The sequence below is a fragment of the Durio zibethinus genome, chromosome 11 (genome assembly GCF_047325235.1).
Source record: "Durio zibethinus cultivar Kanyao isolate XHJ-2024 chromosome 11, ASM4732523v1, whole genome shotgun sequence".
Classification (NCBI taxonomy): domain Eukaryota; kingdom Viridiplantae; phylum Streptophyta; class Magnoliopsida; order Malvales; family Malvaceae; genus Durio; species Durio zibethinus.
In genome coordinates, this window is record NC_143172.1 from 20,357,342 (window position 1) to 20,370,482 (window position 13,141).

General features: G+C 34.3%; 2 protein-coding genes across 2 annotated transcripts; one reads left to right on the forward strand and one right to left on the reverse strand.

Annotated features, from left to right (window-relative positions):
• The first annotated feature begins 1,690 nt into the window (after window positions 1-1,690).
• Window positions 1,691-5,594, forward strand: OMT1 (O-methyltransferase 1). Its single transcript, XM_022880734.2, has 4 exons — window positions 1,691-2,172; window positions 3,966-4,276; window positions 4,519-4,583; window positions 5,100-5,594. The coding sequence occupies exons 1-4, from the start codon at window positions 1,754-1,756 to the stop codon at window positions 5,400-5,402; spliced, it is 1,098 nt and encodes a 365-aa protein (XP_022736469.1). The 5' UTR covers window positions 1,691-1,753; the 3' UTR covers window positions 5,403-5,594.
• A 908-nt stretch (window positions 5,595-6,502) lies between these two features.
• Window positions 6,503-12,494, reverse strand: LOC111289583 (protein DOWNY MILDEW RESISTANCE 6-like). Its single transcript, XM_022880735.2, has 4 exons — window positions 12,148-12,494; window positions 11,779-12,026; window positions 7,445-7,769; window positions 6,503-7,192 (listed from the first exon to the last, which is right to left on the reverse strand). Exons 1-4 carry the CDS (start codon window positions 12,343-12,345, stop codon window positions 6,947-6,949), a joined length of 1,017 nt encoding a protein of 338 aa, XP_022736470.1. The 5' UTR covers window positions 12,346-12,494; the 3' UTR covers window positions 6,503-6,946.
• Window positions 12,495-13,141: the final 647 nt, after the last annotated feature.

Below are 13,141 nucleotides of genomic sequence, written 5' to 3' on the forward strand. Positions count from 1 at the left end.
AAGTGACAAAGATAATATTAACTGTTTTGCATATATTTGAAATATAAATTTTATAATTAGAATTCAAATGGATATAATTGTTTTAATGATCTTATTATTTAAATATTTTTAGTTTTTGAAATCTTATGTAAAATTGTTTGAATTTTTAATGTCTTTTGTAATTTTTGAAAAAGATAAAATTTTAAATCAAGATAAAAAAAAATTATTGAAAGATTTTTATAAACTTAATTTTGGTAATTTTTAAGCATCTTTGAAAAATTTTGATAATTAAATAATTTCTTAGATAAAGTTATTTGGTAAACAACTAAAATTCTTTATTAAAAAATAAAATTCATCTTTCAAATTTTTAATTTTAGAAAATTTATCTCTAAATTGATTTAATTTTTAATTATAATTTAAATAATTTTGATATTTGAATAAATTTAAAATTATCTAATTTGTAATTAAAAAAAGTTATCTTATTTTTCTAAAAAGTATTATACTTCAATTAAAAGAATTATTCACATAAATGTCTATGTGACAAATGTATTTATATATATATATTGTAATATAATATTATATATAATTTGCCATTTTCTTTTTAGTACATTTGGAGTTTTAAACATGATTTGGATCCAGAATCAACAGAGTTCAAACATGAACAAAGTAAGTTGGTCGAAGCTGCAAGCGTTTGCATTTTGTTTTGTTCATTTGCTGTCTGATATTGAGCTTCAACTAAAATGGTATGCATACCTATAAGATTTTAATACAAGAATAAAATTTCACTCAATGTTACTCTAATAATAAGTATAACTTAAAATTCCAAATTCTCGAACACAAAACGGTCTCTGAAATTCAAATGGCTAGTTGGGGAAAGGGCTGACTTTTGGAGTCCGAACTCAGTAAGTTACCAGAAACAGCATTTGGACACTATACCTTTTTTGTCCGAGAAAAAACAATGGTCAGTTTTAAAATTTGTAATGTTTTTTTTTTTTTTTCTTCTGGCCAGGAAATTGTACTGTCTTTTTATGTTTGGAAGTTTCGGTATGACGTTACTTGAACCTGTCTCTCTCTCTCTTCATGAACATTTACATCAATTTTTTAACATGAACCTAACTCCATCAGTTTGCACGTCATATGGTGGCTTTATCCCAACTCTAAACAGAACAGCAATTAAGTCTTTGAGTTTGAAATGCATCCGTCAAATTTAACTAATGACGTTCTTTTCTGTTTTCGCTTGTTTGTCAGACAGCCGTTGAGAGATGATCACAGCAGAGTAAAATTCCATTATTGCAACCCACAAACTATTGAAATTTATAGTCCTCTATGATTGATTCCTTACGGGTTACTTCAACAGAAGATTGAAACAACTCTGATTTACCTTTCCCGCCGCCAACCTAGGGTTAAGGGGGGAAAAACGATAGTATTATTAGTTTTATAGATCTTCTAAGATCATTGGTGATGGTGAAATAGGAAATTAGCATTCAAATTCATATGTACAACCCACCAAATCATAAGAAATTTGGAGGGCGAGTAGTGTTAAAAAAGTTTAAAAAATAATAATTTGAGAAATGGTGAGGGTGTGGGGTCAGTGTTTTTGGTGGTGGCCTGCCCTGGTTGGCACTTGTACGGCGGAAATTGAGACCAAGTAGAAAGTGGTTGAGACAATAACACCATATATAATGCCACTTTGTGCTGTCAACCATGACCATATCTTCATTCTATACACCTCTACTTTTTTCAGCGTTTCACGCTTTCCGAACTAAAGAAAATAATGGGTTCAACCAGTGAAACCCAAATGACTCCCACCCAAGTCTCCGATGAGGAAGCAAACTTATTCGCCATGCAACTGGCCAGTGCCTCAGTCCTTCCCATGGTCCTCAAGTCAGCCATAGAACTTGACCTGCTCGAGATCATGGCCAAAGCTGGACCAGGTGCTTTCCTATCCCCAAAAGAAGTGGCTTACCAGCTCCCAACCAAGAACCCTGATGCACCTGTCATGCTAGACCGCATCTTGCGCCTTCTGGCTAGCTACTCAGTCGTCACTTGTTCCTTGCGCAGTCTTCCTGATGGCAAAGTGGAGAGACTTTATGGTCTTGGTCCTGTCTGCAAATATTTGATCAAGAATGAGGATGGTGTCACCCTTTCCGCCTTAAGTCTCATGAATCAAGACAAGGTCCTTATGGAGAGCTGGTAAGCGCTAGATCTTATTTCTTGTTATCTATTCCTTTTACACCGTTACAATCTTTAGCAATCTCCAAAGTTCCAATAATTTTATGGCCCAAAAAGAAATCTTCATCTCTTCTCTGTCTCATGCCATTGTTTATTGTAATGATAAAGTTGGTTTTATTAACCTTTCGTTTCTGTTCAGATGTAAAGTATAATTCAACCCAAATGAATTGATAAAAATAACAAACGTTCCACACTTCCATGCAAAAAGAGTAATTTGTGTATAGTCATATATAATTTGGAACACAGAAATTTCTTTAAATTTATGCTTCATATGTTTATGACTTTAAACTTCTCACACTTTACATGGAGGAGGCCAATTACATGAGGAGAGAAACGATTATCGTAATATTATGGTGGAGATGTTTGAATAATGAATGCCAGCTCCTAGCTCATCCATTTAGGAAAGAAAAAAATATAAGGGTGCTCATCCATTGAGGACGCTCCACCTCGGTAATAGTCTATCCATTTAGGAAAGAAAAAAATATAAGGGTGCTCATCCATTGACGACGCACCTCGGTAATAGTCTATCTGGTTCCATTCTATCCCTTTCAGCCCCACTTCTCTTAAAAATGTCAAAAAAACAAAGACTGTTACATGATGCACTCTCAAGTCTCAAGACTAGTATCTCAAGTTTAAAGTCTTTCAGAAAATTGAAAGCTGAAAACTAGATATGCTCCTCATCTTTAAAATTCTCTGTTTCTTTTTTCTCATAAAACATTTAATTTACTTAGATTAATTTTCCATCTTTTACCCTAGTTGCCTTCCTGATCCACTGAATTAAACTGCTAACTGCTAGCCATTGATTCTACCCCTCTTCTCTCCTCAAAATTCAAGCAGAATTTCAATTTGAATTGCTTGAAGATGGAATTAGGATCCTGGTAGTCAGGGGGCAGATACGTTTGTGTCAAAGAGGGGATGAAAAACAAAAAAAAAAAAAAAGCCAGGACGACGGGATACGTTAGACTAGTATTGCATAGTTAGGTGAATGTGATAAACAATATTTGTGGGCCACAGCTTGAAATTTGGGACTGAACACCTACCATGCGTAATTTAGATTTAAACATTCAAATGGAAAATGATATTACTGTTCAATAATAGGAGAATTTCCGAATATTCATCATCTTCTTTGACCGGTGGGTTTGTTACCCTCCATATGGAAAATATGTGACCCGTTGAGTTCTTTTTTCATCTTTGTCTCGCTCAACTACGTCAAACTTAAGTTACAAAATAAGTACTCAACATACAGCTGATGATGGGAACATAAACATATTGAAAATAAAAAAGAAGAAAAAAAATCATTATTAAATGTTTATAAGAAGTAGTATTCCAATTGAAAAAGAAATGCCCTGATGAAGCAGTGAGTTCAAACCAGAAATTTTTCTATTGACTACCTTTCAGTATGATGGGGACCAGATTCTCTGTTCCACGATTTTCAAAACCGTTGATCAAAATTTTCAAGGGTAGGTCAGGCTAACTAATTGATGGTACTCTTTGACCCTTCATAACTTAGAATACTTGAAAATGATGCTGTGTAAGCTATTTTGTATGTGAATGGATGATTCAAATTATGTACTGAAACTGGGATGCTATATGAATGATACAAGTTTCAACATTTCAAGCGAGGAAATTCCCTGGCCCTGAAATAAACTAATGTGATTTGTACAAGTGAAGTCCATTAGTCCATGTAGATGTTAAGTGTAATGTTATTTGAATCAAGATTGGACTGAGAACTATGCATGTTGGACTGTTTGTAGGTACTACTTGAAAGATGCAGTGCTGGAAGGTGGAATTCCCTTCAACAAGGCTTATGGTATGACCGCGTTTGAGTACCATGGCACAGATCCTAGATTCAACAAGGTTTTCAACAGGGGAATGTCTGATCACTCTACCATTACCATGAAGAAGATTCTTGAGACCTATAATGGCTTTGAGGGACTCAAAACACTGGTTGATGTTGGTGGTGGTATTGGAGCCTCGCTTAACATGATAATCTCCAAGCACCCCTCCATAAAGGGTATTAACTTTGATTTGCCTCATGTCATTGAGGATGCTCCAGCTTACCCTGGTATGACTCTATCCATGCTTCACTAGTCTTTATAATAATAAGTTTTAAACATTTATGAAGTCACTTTGAAACTGAATCGCTAAATGCAGATAAGCAGTTGATTGCTGACTATTCATAGCAGATTGTGGGCTGATATTTCTATATTCATAGAATGAATTTCTTGATTTCCTCAATGTGTGGACAAAACTGCATTGTTCCTTATCATATTTTTGGAATGAGATTGGACTATGTTTTGGCTGTAGGTGTGGAGCATGTTGGTGGAGACATGTTTGTAAGTGTTCCAAAAGGTGATGCCATTTTCATGAAGGTGAGTTTGAATCAACTGAAAATTAAACTCTGTTTTACCTACCCCATTTCTGTTGATTAGTTGGAATCAACCTTCTCAGAAATAATGGAGCTACTTGATACGTGGAATGCCCCACAAACTCTCAACTTGTTATCCCTCCCCCCCCCCCCCCCCCCAAGGGATTCAACTTAGGTAGTATTTCATTCGCCTGTAAAGATTTTTCTTTTTCCCATTCCCTGTTTATTTAGTAGGGGATGGCGAGAAAGCTCTGGAAATTCATAAATCAAAATTCTAATGCAGTGCTCCAGTTATTCAAATTAATTCTAAACTTCCTTTGTGAAGTAAAGGAAACTCCATGCAGAGAAATTCCTTCTTTCTATTAGGCAAACTACATGCAGGTGCAACCTCGTTAGTAAGGAAAATGCTGTAACAATTTTACTTTTAACCGTTGCACTAACCGTGATGAAACATGTATTAAGAATTTTATTTGCCTGACGAACCATGATTTGTGCTCTTGACATGTATGTTTTCGTGCAGTGGATATGTCATGATTGGAGCGATGAACACTGCTCAAAATTTTTGAGGAAGTGCTATGAAGCTTTGCCAGACAATGGAAAAGTGATTGTTGCCGAATGCATTCTTCCAGATTACCCAGATCCTAGCCTTGCCACAAAGTTAGTTGTCCATATTGATTGTATCATGTTGGCTCACAACCCTGGTGGGAAAGAGAGGACTGAGAAGGAATTTGAGGCCCTGGCAAAGGGTGCAGGATTTCAAGGTTTCCAAGTGAAGTGTTGTGCTTTCGGCACTTACATCATGGAGTTTCTCAAAAATGTCTGAATCTTTGTCTTGGTTACACGCTTTACCATTACTTTTGGATTCTAAGCTTTGATTGTCTCAAAGGTAGCTTTACCGAATATATAGCCCTTGCTCATAGAAATAATAAGAACGAGATTTTATGCTTCTTGTGTTATACAAATACATTTTATATGTTGATAAATGTAACTATGAAAGGAAGTATTGATTAATGTCTCTTAAAGGCATAAGGCCTCAACTTTGAGAACGAATCATGAAGAAGCTGATTACAAAAATACGCATTGTAAGCCGGCATTTTCTTTTACAGAAACTTGGGAAATTGTTTTCAAATTATCTTAGTAGCCCACACCAAAATCATGCCTGGCTGCATGTAGTTAACTATAGTGACAAATCAGAATAACGGAGATGATTAAACTGGATGTGCCGACAGATATTGCATATTGTTATTAGAATTAGATGAAGGTAAAGTAGACCAGTGGCACTAAAGATTCTGGAGAAAATACCCTCGGGGGGGGGGAACCAATTAAGAAAGGAAATGGGTTTAAGAAGCATCGCTGATAAAGTTTTAAGGGCACTTTTATCCAAGAGTCAGAGAAAAGAAGCTTGAGCAAATATCAGAACTTTAACTGAGGGCAGTTCTTTGCCTTATAGAGGACTAGAAATCTAGGATAAGAGTATGATCTTTGTGGAGATATTCACTCCATCAAGTCGCTCTAGTGAAATATAATTAAGACTATCAATTTAACCTATATTGCACATGCAAATTGTATGAAACTGCTAAAAGCATATGTTCTGTTCAGTTCTGATGGAGCCTTTTATGGGCTCTGAAACTACCATGCTCAAGATATCCAGGTTTTACCGACGTGCTTAACACCTCCTATTCTATCTTCTATTTTCCTGAAACAACACATTTTATTTATTAACGAAATTTAATAATATTTGGCAGCACAAGTAAGATAGTACATATAACTCTGCGAGTGTGAGTGCAAATATATTCAGTATGCAACAGTATGCTTCTGGTTCCTAAGAAAATCAGGTGGCGGGTTCGCTTTGCAGTAGCAAAACTTCAACTGTATGACAGCAAAGGCTGTCAGTGGCTAGCTAGGCTCAATTTGACAAGAACATTCACAAACAGCAAGAATCATTTTTGACAGATAATATGTAGTCCTGAAGAGAACCATTTGATGACAGATAATATTGTCCTTCATGCTAGATACAATAATATATATGGAAATGCAACAAATAATTCCATGCTTCTTTGTGGATCAAGAACCAAACCACAATGAGCAGAATTTTGGAAGTTTTACTTATGGATAAGTTACGGTAGACTGCCAAAATGGCTGTCATGGCCAGCAATAAAGCAACATGCTCCACCGAAAAATGGTGCGCAGCCATGAATAATTAAGGGGCGTTCTAGTGATGCTGCAGTTTTGCATTTTGGTAAAATAAAAGCAGTGCCTCTTTACACCAGGACGCGTGGCATTTTAACCGGGCAGCAAGCAGGCAATAACTGACAAGTCGAGAAAATGATAGAATAAGCACCGAAGGACCAGACAATGGAGCTGGTATTATTTGTTCTCGAAAAGTTCCAAACAATGTTCTTGGTCCAGGTTCCTGCTCCAAAACTTACTGTAATACTCTGCATAAGTAAAATCTCTGTATACTGCTCCATATCCATCTTCTGTGAGAGGTTTTGCAGGGCTGATCAAGGCATGGTCATACGGGCAGAGGAAAGAAGCAACAGACATCCTTGCCTTGTCAGCATTCACAACTGCCCGATGCCACACGCTCTTGTACCTCCCATTACTCAAAGCCTGCAATCATCGATGTTATTGGCATGCTAAAGCTAAAGATCATGACACAATTTGAAAACTGAAACCCATTACTCAATGCCTGCAATCATCGATGTTATTGGCATGCAAAAGCTAAAGATCATAACACAATTTGAAAACTGAAACAAAGTGTAGTTTAGAAGACAAATCAGTAATCTTACCTTTGTAAATTTATATGATGATAATTATGAATAAGCTCACATTGTGCACAACGCAAAGTAGTAGTGCTATTACCTGTAATTGATCTCCAATGTTAATGACAAAGGCGTTTGGGTGGGGATTAACAGCAACCCATCTACCGTCTTTCAGTACTTGAAGGCCCGCAACTTGCAATTCTTGAAGTAAAATTGTAAGAGCATTGGGGTCAGTATGTCCAGGCAATCCATAAGTCAGCTCTGGCTCCGGACATGGCGGGTAATAGTTCACAGCCATATGCTGCCCTTGCTCCCCAAGAACGTTCTTTATGTAATCTTTTTCCAGGCCTAAGCTCTCCGATATTAATTCTTGTAATCTATACCCAAGTTCTCGAACTTCTGCGCAGTAATGACTTACAATTTCCCTATCAATTCAACACAATTTTACATTTTGACATTAGAACTCTCTTTCTTTCTCTTCCATGGAAAAAAGTGGTGATCTTTTTTTCAAGCAATCCTCCAATAGTAGAACGGGAAATTGTTCACTCTCTTCAAATCTTTTGGCCAGCCTCAAAGTGAAATACACTTTGTGACATAAGAAATAGTTATATGATAAAAAGGAAAACATGTGGGAAATGAAAGAGGATATGCTTAGATTCCCATGTCATTTGCCCAATGGAAGGTAAAAGTTTCAAGTAATCTTTCAGTGAATAGAAATCCATAAGTACTGTAAAATTTTCAGCATGAAACCCATATGATATATATATATATATATTTTTTTTTTTTGGGGGGGGGGGGGGTTAGTGAAACCCATATGATATTCATCTCAGAGCACATAGGGACCGTTACAGACACTTCAAAGAAAATTCAAAATTGTCACCAACATGATCATTTTCTATCCTACTAGTCTATCTTTTGACAAAACCAAGAAGTAATGTTAAAGACTGGATGTGAAACATATCTGTAATCTGATCCAAAATGTCTTTCAGAAGTAGGGTGTAGCTCTTTATTGACCAATAATAAGGTGGTATTAAACACCATAAATCTGCCACTTCGAAAGCAATGTATTACAATAATATGAATATATGCTAATGAAGATGAAGATGATGATCACAGTTTGAAAATAAAGTTGATTGGAATAATGAAATCTTCATCTTGATTTCTTGACGCATCTATGGATAGTTTCAAGCTAGCAATCAAGAAAGTTCACTAGCACTTTCATACTAATTGTCATTCATCCAACCCATCATCATCACAATTATAGTTTATAGTTTATTATAAATGAATTAAAAAAAGAAAAAAAGACAAATCCAGCCACCCCCACTTGCAGTTACAACTTGCTCATTATTGAATATTTAATATATGTAGGCTCAATGTGTGTATATATTTTTAGTGCACAAGATATCACAATTAAAAATTAAAAAAATAAATTATGAATGTTAAAGTTTAAATTTTAAACATGCTCAAAATTATTCTTAATATATCTGTATATTGCACCAATGTTTTTTAACCAAACTTTTCCTTCATTTACTCACTCTTATGTGTATATTTTCAATTAAAATTTGATATTAAATCCTTGATATCTTTACATTGTTTGTACAAAATATAAGTGATTTGTAGGAGAGGCAGAGTTGCGCCTTGTAATCAGAGCTTGTTATTAATTAGTCGTACGTCTCAGCAATGGGCCCAAAATTCAATTACTTTGGGTCTCATTTATCCATTCTGATTACGTCAACACGGCTTTTAGCCCCTGATGTCTCTCTTTCTCTCCCTCTTGCTCTACTTGTGGGCTTCCACACCTCCCTACTCTATTAACCAACGGCTCTGATCTGACCTTTTTTTGCCGTCATCACCGTTGGTGTAAAAGTGAAATGGGCCAATGATGATCTGGCAGATTGATTATCACTCACTGAGCTGCTTGTCCACTACCTAGAAAAGGTTAGAAACCTCTGGCCCACGTCCCACCCATTTACGGTCTATCTCGATGGGATAACGAAATTGAAAACTGAAAGCTAAATTGACTAGTGTAATGATAAGATCAAAATTAAGATATATTTAGATGAAAAATTATTGTAACGAATGTATTATAGTTAGAAAAAAAGTTATCATTAAAATATTGTATTAAATTTTAAAAATGATAAATGATTTAATATTTATAAAATCAATGAATTATTAAAAATTATTAAAATTATTTTATGTTGAATAATAATTTCTTTTATAAATAATTAAAAATTAATAAAAATGATATAGATATATCAAATAATTTTTCATTTTTTAATATCTATGAAGTTATCTATTTTTTAATTCATTCATATTAATTATATAGTAATAAATTTTATTATTTGTTGCTTTTATTATATAGTAATAAAATTTATTTATATTAAATTAACAAAATTATTTCAATTTTTTGAAATAAAAAAATCAAAAGAAAAAAAAAATGAATGAAGAACATAAAGGTTAAGTTGCATGGATATTTTCGTCTTATTACTATAACTTCAAGAGGAAAAAAAAAAAAAAAGAAGATAAACAACATATTGGAAGGGAAAGGTTTGCTGATGGGGAGAATTTTCATTGGTCATTTTTAAGTCCAGTGAAAGAATGAGATGTGGCACAGTTTGAATGGCTTCACCATGTTACACTCGGTTATCCAAACACTAACTTCAATATACGATTTGACCCAAAAACATCAAAATAACATTTCCTTTACATCCAAATTCAACCTTAAAGATGTGTTGACAGCCTCTAAAAAACCCTAGAACGATAACTACTCAACGCTCCTTCAAGTTGCTATCGATAACCCTAAATTTTTTACGTAACACCCTGATCGAGTTGTAACAATTTTAATACTAAAATTTCACTCTCAAAACGTTTCAATATCTTTTTTTCATAAAGCTAAATTAGATAGAGATAATTATGAAATAAATATCGAAGCTCAACTGGCTGGTTCGGGTTCTTTAGGACCTGAGAGAAATTATAACTAGAGAAATGGGGGTTAAACCTTGAGTTTCCGATGGTTGTTTTACTTGTTCCGGACAAAAGCCTGCATCTTCATGCACGTACATCAGAAAAACCTGACATCCGTGGTCTGTCTGAGTCCTTTGCCAGGAACCAAGAGATGCAGCATGTGAGCAGCTAAGCTATAATAGCTCTTCCAATGGCCGAAAGGTACCACCCTAATCAGGATTTTTAGCCTTTATTTCTTTCAACCTTTTTGGACGGAAATTTTGTTTAATTACGAAACTCCTAAAGAATCCATTTCTCCGTGCTTACCGCTGATTTTTGGCAAAGTTACATTTTTGTTTCCTTAATAAGTTTGTCAATATATATTTGAATCTTTATTCATGTCGTCACCCTTACCCACAAATCGTAACCCCACCACTACCACCTCTTCCTATAAAGCAATGCAACTTTTCTGAGCTTGATGTTGTCCGTATATGAATGACTCGATCTAAATTTTGCTTTATTGACCTGGGAGTAGGGACTGAGAAATAATAAGCAAGCAAATAGGCATGCAATTAGTTTTAAGCGACAGGTACCAAAACTTTTCCACGGGAGGGTTATCCAAAGGGAAAACTATCACATTGTTGAGCTGTTGTGGTCTCGAATCTCCTAGGAAAACCATGTGAGCACATGGCCAAGTTATTGAACGTACAACAATCTTTAGCTTACAATAGGGGAACCAATGGGAAGAAGAATCATGAGGGGACTTGACTTTCCTTTGCTATGTACTTGACTTTATGACTTCGTTAATAAAAGGATTTTGATATTTTAGCATGAGGAAAAGACTAAAATTCCATCCCTAGGGGCATCCTAAATATATTACATCGAGAGAATAAACTTTATATCGCTTTTATAAATTTTATTATATGTCTTTACAAGGAACATAAATAAAAGAATTGGATGGTTATGGTTCATCAAATATAATACTAATTTATAATATTAAAATGATAAACCATTAAGAAGATCTCTTAATTAAGAATCAGATCACTATATCAAATTTGTTTTTTCACGTGCTCAAGTAAAATGAGAGAAAAACATAATATCCACGCACTGCCTAGTTTATTTTTGATTTCATATAGAATGTTCTAATCACTCTCCTAGAGATCTATTTAATATTTAAAAGAAGACAAAATTTTTTTTTTAAATGTCTTATAAACATTAAGTATGGAATTTAGATCATCAAATTAGTATGTTACTCTCTATAAATAATGAATGCTTTAAATTAATCTTACTCAAGTATGAACAGAATAATCACTAGAACATGCCTGACGTACACAATTAATTGAATGACGATAGGCATATTACGTATATCTGACGAAGGGTTTTTTTCGGGGAGAATGAACTTTCATTTTATTGCCATTGCTTCAATTTTTCCAATGAAAAAGAAAACTAGTAAGAACAAAATGAGGAGAGGAAGAAGAGAAAAAGGCTTACTTGAATGAAGGAGGGTTGGAAGGCCACTCGGGAACATATTTGTCGAGAGGATAGCAGTGTAATCGTAGATAATCTCTCCAGTTGTGAACCTTTTCCTTATTGAAATTAAAACTGGTAGAAAGTCTCACTGTCTTGGAAGGGTCATCTGAGTAGAGCTTCAGCTTCTCCTCCACTGGCAACCCAAAGAAGTCCTGCGCCACTTGCAACATTCTTTCCACCGCTTCTTGTGAAACGCCGTGATTAATAACCTGATCATGATATGACCAACCATCAAGATAAAAAAAACAGAGGAAACGATATTGAAAACCTTTGAAATTTCAAAACGATACAAGCAACAACAAATTTGTAACTATTGTCCAGGAACTATACCTGAAAAAATCCATAATACATGCAGGCAAGATAAATTTGGTGAACAATATGGCTTCTGTCCTCACACCCCAAGTCGATGACTGGGATGTTTTCGCATTCGGCCACTTCAGACAAGCGGGGACGCTCAGATTCCGGTCTCACATAACTTTCTGGCAAGTTAGAGTAGCGAATTCCAGAGGAAAGCACCTTTGTATCCATGTCAAAGGATTAACATACGACAACAACCCAAAAAAAAAAAGAGCACTTGGGGAGGAGAGAGGGGACAGTACTGACACGGACAGTGAAACGGTAGTACCGCTTTTTCGCCTCAAGTTCATTAGCCTGTAGGTGAACGAATGAATACGCACGTAATTCAAACTGATATTCTATTTTTATTTATAGAGGTGGATACGTGTTAGGATGACTTCTCTCTTTTTTTTTTTTTGGGTAAACTTTGAATGAAATTTTTAAATTTATATAGTAATAATTTTTATTTTTATTGTTTTTACAGAGTTAAAAAAAAAACATTTTTTATATTAAAATTTGTTTTTATAAAATTGATGTCTTATGATTTTTAATGCTAAAAAATAATTTTAAAAATGCAAATAAAGTTTAAAATATTTTAAAAAAGATATATAATTTGCATAAACAAGAAAATTAAGACTGAAGAAAGTAATATATAAATTTTATTTAATAGTAGTAATATTCATACTTAAAATAATTAGAGTGTAAAATTATCCTATTTTAATTTGTATAAAAATTATATATATTTATGTATATGTAGATATTATTGCTAAATATAAGGCGGTACTTGTCCATTTGATGTTAGCAAGTATGTCATCTCAAGACGTTGCTTGAAGTCTAGTCGTGCATTTACTCGGCGTAGACAATCATTATTAATTAAAGTAATCACACAATTTAATAAATAAACAATATTTATTTACAATATATTTAATTAATCTACCAATAAATTACTCCATAATTTAACCCTGTTTAAAGGTTTTTGCCTCTCTTC

Coding starts and splice junctions, on each gene's coding strand:
- LOC111289583 (XM_022880735.2), bottom strand. CDS start 12,345: ATGGATACAAAGGTGCTTTCCTCTGGAATTCGCTACTCTAACTTGCCA. Junction 12,027..12,147: donor TGTATTATGGATTTTTTCAG/GTATAGTTCCTG, acceptor TATCATGATCAG/GTTATTAATCACGGCGTTTC. Junction 7,193..7,444: donor ACATTGGAGATCAATTACAG/GTAATAGCACTA, acceptor CGATGATTGCAG/GCTTTGAGTAATGGGAGGTA.
- OMT1 (XM_022880734.2), top strand. CDS start 1,754: ATGGGTTCAACCAGTGAAACCCAAATGACTCCCACCCAAGTCTCCGAT. Junction 4,277..4,518: donor GGATGCTCCAGCTTACCCTG/GTATGACTCTAT, acceptor TTTTGGCTGTAG/GTGTGGAGCATGTTGGTGGA. Junction 4,584..5,099: donor GTGATGCCATTTTCATGAAG/GTGAGTTTGAAT, acceptor GTTTTCGTGCAG/TGGATATGTCATGATTGGAG.